The 6,884-nt window shown below is 40.1% G+C and overlaps 1 protein-coding gene across 1 annotated transcript; it reads left to right on the top strand.

The window, feature by feature from the left end:
- Positions 1 to 1,768: 1,768 nt before the first annotated feature.
- Positions 1,769 to 6,604, top strand: LOC107046365. The gene is made up of 7 exons (XM_015268965.1): positions 1,769 to 1,884; positions 2,021 to 2,239; positions 2,490 to 2,764; positions 2,858 to 2,947; positions 4,341 to 4,543; positions 6,350 to 6,482; positions 6,553 to 6,604. Exons 3-7 carry the CDS (start codon positions 2,757 to 2,759, stop codon positions 6,602 to 6,604), a joined length of 486 nt encoding a protein of 161 aa, XP_015124451.1. The 5' UTR covers positions 1,769 to 1,884; positions 2,021 to 2,239; positions 2,490 to 2,756.
- The last annotated feature ends 280 nt before the right edge of the window (positions 6,605 to 6,884 follow it).

The raw sequence follows: 6,884 nt of genomic DNA, 5'->3' as shown, positions 1-6,884 counted from the left end.
ACAGATTCTTGACTCCAAACTGCCAAAATTAAGGCGGTGTGCACCAAGGGAAATGTGTGCGTCATGCGTCAGTTGCCTGGAAGAGGAGCTAGAGAGGGAGCGTACATTGTCACCACTGCCTTTGAAGAGGGTGTGGCCGGTGACACCTGAGGATGCAGCGAAGAGGAGGCGCGGCAGGCCTCGAAAAATGGGCAAGCTCTCTCCTTGTCACAATAATTACCAATTATAATGTATATGATTTTATTTTTAGACTGTAATAATTTGTTCTGTGTATTTAGATATATCAACCACGGAAAATAACTATTTACATTTTTTACGCGATTGTTAATCATCGACTTGATGAGAAATAAAGTTGTTAAAATTAAATGACGAGAATATTGTTATAAGAAAGAGAATGGTATCAACTCGTCTCTGCAGATGTCAGATTTGCAAGGTAAGCACATGTGGAGACGGTTAGTCTGACCTTCGAGAGCTAGTGTGGGTTACGGTGGAGAAGTAGTCACAGAGTGCACGTGCAAAACTGCATGGTCAGCACATTGTTTCAGGGTGAGTAACCAACTCAACGGCTGTCTCCCCAAACCATATAATCATTTTTTCAGTCCTCAGTGAAGCGCGGCCGTGACAAGATCTCAATTATCGTCAAAGATTTGGATTATTGTGTATGTGTGTGTGATAGAGTGGGTATTTTTTTGTGCCGTGTGTGTGTAATCATGCATGTGACGGGGAAAAACTTTGTACCCGCTACTAGCACCGTCACGCCCCAGGACGAGCCGACACCATCCACCAGTGGGTATATCGCAAAACCATCGCGTCCCGCCACACCCTCCTCGGACACGTCGTCATCGTGTTCCGTCACTGATGACCATATTGGTCCACCCTGATCAGGGGGTTCAACAGGGACCCCATCGCCATCGAGGCAGACCCGGACCCGTACGAATTGAGGGACGGATAAGACGGACTGGACCCCCGATTCCCGGACCGTCGGTGGGCTCTCCGGGTAGAGCAACCTCTCATTTTCTCAGCTGAGCATCTGGAGAATGATACTCGGCACCGGGGTCCCAGTGGATCACCCCAGCTGGGATGGTGGCAGAGGGATGGATCATTCCTGATGCTTATCGAGCCAGATGATTACACCCAGGATCGCCTGGTTAGCTGGTTGGAAGAGGAGCGTCGCGAGCGCGACGATTGGGACGCCGAGGACGAGGAGTTGGCCCAGGTGTCGCTGTTCGGGGAGTCCGATGAGGACAGGGAGTGGTAGTGTTGACGTTTCTCTTCAGTCCCTATAGACCCACAGTACTAGTGGTTTAGTGACAGTCAGATTTAATGCATAAGGTGAACAATGACGATTTTCGGATTTTTCGGAGCCCTGAGAGGAGAGTGCAGTGACAGGTAAAGTATTCTTCTAATATGTTTACGGTTTTCGCGGATTTTATCGGAGCACCGGTATGCTCTTTCAGTTCGAAAAATTTTGTCCCCCGAATTTTTGCTAAATATTGAGGCCTGAGGGCCAACGGACCCCCAAAACCACTCGAGATTGGCATACGCGTCCGCAGGGGAGAGATTTTGCGCGTTTTATGTCGACATAGACACTTTATATTTTGCTCCCACCAGGTGGTGTGCATGTTTTGTTTACGTCTCAGTTCATCAAATTCGGAACGCTTGCTCGGTTGTTTTCTGGAGGGGGAAGACTCTTATAAGATGGCTACCATGTGGATATTAGCGCGCTCCAAAATTTAATAATTTAATTATAAATTGTAGTAGACAATCAAAACCACAAATTTGGGCATTGTTGCTCATTATTGGAATGTATGTTATAATTTGAATATCTGAAGTTAGTGATTTTGTACAGTGGTGAAGGTTATATAGCATTTGCTCCGATTTGTGGTAAGTGTTCAGCGTGTACTATGTGTTACTTCCACAGTTGAGAATATATTTCCTTTAATTCAGGATAAAATGAATCATCATCATTAATATTGGCATGTACGTATGTTTTTTTTTTCATTTCCCGCTGATCGCCAAGGTTTAATTCCTAGGAAGTGATTGATTTTACTCCAATCGCTGAGTAATTAGAATTTGTGTTATTGTCCTAACCATGTAAAGCCACGGGTATGCTGTGGTAATTACTGGGGATCAAACCATCCTTTAAGAATCTTCTTCATCTGCGAGTTGGGTACTGGATCTCCCAAAAATATTTTGTTATTGAACGGTTCCAGAAGACGGAGAATGATTCGTTATTCAGGTACGTCAGAGTTCTTTGAAGGCGGATTCTTCTTTTCGTAATTCAAGTCCATAATCCTCAAATAGAACCACAAATATTTGCAATTCAATAATGTTGATATTCACGATTCCAGGTAAAAATTATTCTTCATTGGAAAATCTCTTTCCTTTCAATTATTAATTTTTCCTCTTCATTGGAGAATTATTCATAATTCTCCGATAATTTTTCATTCCATTCTTGTTCAATAGATCATTAGCAAATTTTTTTATAGCCTCTGACGCGGCTGCAAAGCCTTCAAGAATGTCTGGTACACTTGGTAGCCTTCACTTTTGTTGTCTATCATCATCTTGTGGAGTTAACACACCCGAGCATGGAGGCTAAGCCCAGAGTATCCAGGTTGAGGATGGACCCAATAACATTGTCGACACCTTTCTGCTCCACGACCATGTGCCCAATCCATAGCCCGAAGCAGAAGTGGAACCTGCTGTCAAGAAGCTTGCCATTTCACCAATGCTCTCATAGATGATGTATAAAAATCATGGACAGGTACTATGAACATTGCCTTCTCTCTGAGGGACGATTGAAAGTGCAGAGGTGAAGCATTTGGCTTTATCATAAATTTTGTGTTTTTTTTGCCAGAATTATGTCTTCTCACTATGGATGGGTTTCTGTGAACCGGTACTGCCATGAAGGAGCCGTTGGTAGTCCCCAGGAGGTTCCATGGGATTGGTGAGAGAAAAATCGTTCGTATTTCTTCTCATTTCGTAATATTTATTCAAAAGTAAAGTAGTGGCACGTAACAAGTTATCAATGCAGGGTTTCCAATTTTAAAGTATTCTCATGATGAACCATGTTCGGATGTAGTGACAATATCCATTGTTTATTCGGAATTATATAAGCATATTATTTTCAATCAATTGAGTTAATTATTTCAAATATTTCCTTTTTTTTCCTCAAATGACTAGGTCCGAAGCTAAAGCAATGAATAATAAACAAATCGAATCGGAATTCCTATGGTTTCCGACTTTAGTTCTGAGTTTATAGTAATCTTTCAAAGTTCTTATTTCATAATTATTTTATAATGAAATCCTTGAGCCGACGTATTTACTTATGGATTGTTGACTTCTGATTTTTCTTTTATTGCTTCCAGAATCCTTGTGCACATTCATGTTGGGAAATCGTAAAACGCGATAATTCAAATTTTTCATGTACGACTATTGCGAATTTCCCTCGGGGATGCCTAATTGTACAATCCCTTATTTGATCATTTCACAAAGCATCAAGAATCTACTTGTTACGGTATGGCATTTCGCCAGCGAAAAGTTGGCCCTTGATGGTGAGTTGTTGGTCATCAATCATTTCTCTCAGAACCCACGTCTGACAAACCACAAAAATGATAATAATATACTGTTAACAAGAGGAGTTATCTCATCCTCGCCAGCAACATTATAAAGGAAAACCATTTGAATTTCCCGCTAAAAAAACTTCTATTTAATAAAATTCAATTATACTTGCCCAACGACTCATTTTAGGGGTTTAAATAATGGTAAAAATTATTATTATTACGATTGTCCACACATCAGCCCATGGACCTCAGTTAAACATTCATATTATTGAAATTGTAGCCTATAAGAATGTAAACAAGAGTGATCGTTTTGGCACGTGTTTCACTGGTTGTTAGTATTTCCCTTGTGCTTGGGTATCAGAATTTATTAATCGCGATTTGCTATGTAAGTATAATATTATGCAGAACAGTGATGAGAGATCATATGTCGACAATATAATGTAGCAAACAACAAAAATCCAACTATGACTTTGAAATATTTTAGACATTCAAAGTTAAGATAGTTTAGTTAGGTCTGTTGCGTGGTGAAAATTGATCATTCCCAATGTCATTTAGGCTCTCTTTGGATAATTGATGAATATTGTGATACTCTAAATTGAGTGGAGCGTATTCCATTATTAATAATCATTGCTAAGTGAATGTTATCAATACAAACAAATGTTTAATTAGAAAATAAAAATGACAAAAATGTCGGGGCGATTATACGATTTCGATCACTGCATTGAACGGTTCCCTCACTCCATCATGACATATTTCAATACTTCCATATCATTTTAGGCATTCTAATCATCCCCCTGACGCTGATGAGTTTGATGAGGTATACGTCAATGCGGAATACCTCGATGACGGATACCTTGAGGATGAATTACCCCAGGAAGAATCCATGGATGTGAGTGACGAGGTAGTCATCCCCAAGACAAAAGCTAAGGCAAAGACAGGTGCTATCAGGAAACCAAGGGCGTCATCTTCGCGAATGAATAGTGAGCAAATAGACCGTATGCTTGACTACTATGCAAGACATCCATCATTTGCACGTGATGGGGATTTGGGAGTTTGCGGTCATATTAAGAAGAATGAATTGGAGAAAGGGTAATCAATGAATTTGATTGTATATGGGTTTATTGCAAACAATTGGGGAGAAAAATCAAGTTGGAATTTAATTTAAATTTACAGATTAGCAGATTTTGTTTCGGGCAGTGGGAATAAAACAACTCCAGAACAATGCAAAAATGTGAGTAATTATCGTCAGCAACAAAGTCATGGAATGAGTATTAATCATGTGTCGAAATTTACAGGCCTGGAATCGTTTTAGAACTAATGCGTTGGCTAAAAAGGGCCGCCTCGAGCGTAAGTACCAACAAACCGGCAATCCGACGATTACCCCAAATGATGAGCTCACTGATAGAGAGAAACGCATAATCGACATTTGGGGTTCGACAACGTGTACAACTGTCCCAGGTGGTACTGCTGAATTTACTGATAAAAAGAGGAAAGTCGAGACGAAATCGATCCAAGATTCACCTCCTCCTGAATCAAAAAAACGTATGCTTGGCTTTTTTTTTGCAAATAATCCCTCGTAAAATACGTTTTTGATATATTTGCCCTTACAGCACGAAGTACAAGACTCGAGAAAAAAATTGAAACTTCTTCTTCGATTTTAAATGCTGTCTCAGCTGCTACAATTGGAAGTGTTCATGAATCCCAGGTAAACATTTAACGCCGAAATGTGTTTCTATGATCATTCGTTGATATTTTAATAATTTTGTGGGTATATTCTCGCAGAAATTCAACGAGTTACTGCAGCAGTATCTTCCCATCTGCGCAGAGGGATTGATGGCACTTCCCCAGGTCGTAAAAGTTCTCGGAAATATCCATCAATTGATGCTAAATGATCCTGCCAGGAGGTCACATTGTTTGGGATCGCGTTCAGTGTGCTCAAGAAGTCCAAACCTGTTGAACGAAAACTCACTGCTCAATCCACTCCAGCAGAGACGATCTCCATTGCATGTTAATTCTTCAGCAACATCTTCTGAACTTCCAATATCCTCACAATATCAAGATCTTCCAGAAAGTGACTTTGTTCCATGGCAGTGGACACAATTTCACCAGATACTCCTCTTCTTCCTGGCAAGCATCGTCTAGTATCACCTGAATCTCCTTTAGTGTCAACTGAACACCTGCGACTTCATCCAAATACTCCACCAAGCACAGAACAATTGTCATCATTTTTTGAAGAGCAGACTTAACACGTTCCATCACCCATTTACGATCCCGAATATAATTTCGATTTCGATAAAAAATTGCACAGTTCAGTTGTCGATGTTAAGAGTCAGGGTGATGCCTACCACCAGAGAATGATGAAGGCGGCTAACGATTACTTTAGGTAAATAAAATTTTCTTAAAATGGATTTTATACATTTATTCGCGACAACTTGAAATCATGATTATGCAAAGTACGCATTGATTATATACTCTCGAAGTTGACGTCCTTGAATCAAATCACTGTTCCTCTGGCCATTTGCAACGTTATCAAGATCAAAATCGAGGATGCGTGGGTCTAAATTATAATTGTCGTCGTCTTCATTCAGAACATCCTCTTCCCCGTTCTCTAAGCTGTTAATGAGTTATTGAAAATCACAGAACTTGTTCACAATAACTGAAGAATGAGTAATATATGAAGTATCATTCACCGGTTTGCTATAATCAAATTGTGGAGCATTGCACAATTTTTGAAAAACTTGATAACTTTCTCCGGCTGGTATACTAATACCCGATCTTTGTGCAAGCATCTGAATCGTCCTTTCAAGGCCCCGAACACTCGTTCAATGGCACATCTTGTTTTGCAATGTCGACGAGTATACCTGTATTGAGGGGTATTCTCGGCTGCATCGACGATTGGTATGAGGAGTATGGGCGACCGTAGGTACCCAGCATCACCTAAATTACCCGAGTTTTAATTTGTTAACATTCTACTCTTTTTGTTTCTTAGGGATGATGGAGATACAGACAGTGCCGACGATGAAGCTAGACAGAATGTATGAAGTAATTTCAATTATAAAAAATGGAGGGAACTGTTGCACGCAGAAGCTGAGGGTGTTTATAATATCGATTATTATGTGTTCTTCTGAGATGAGAAAGGGACTATTAATAAAGTGCAATTACTAAAAATAATGGAGTGTTGGTATGGTGAATTCAGAGAAGATTTTGGAATAAAACAGTACAATGGAAAATAACATGGCGTTAGTATTTCCGAGTGTATTATTATAAGCTTTAGTTACGAAGTAAAAAGTACGTGCCATCAGACTCCCGATTCACTCTCCC

This window comes from Diachasma alloeum, unplaced genomic scaffold (assembly GCF_001412515.2).
Source record: "Diachasma alloeum isolate Michigan unplaced genomic scaffold, Dall2.0 Dall_scaffold_01336, whole genome shotgun sequence".
Classification (NCBI taxonomy): Eukaryota; Metazoa; Arthropoda; class Insecta; order Hymenoptera; family Braconidae; genus Diachasma; species Diachasma alloeum.
The sequence above is the reverse complement of the archived record's forward strand: the minus strand, read 5'-3'. Positions and strand labels throughout refer to the sequence as shown.

Coding starts and splice junctions, on each gene's coding strand:
- LOC107046365 (XM_015268965.1), top strand. Junction 2,948..4,340: donor CAGGAGGTTCCATGGGATTG/GTGAGAGAAAAA, acceptor ATATCATTTTAG/GCATTCTAATCATCCCCCTG. Junction 4,544..6,349: donor GTCATCTTCGCGAATGAATA/GTGAGCAAATAG, acceptor TCTTTGTGCAAG/CATCTGAATCGTCCTTTCAA.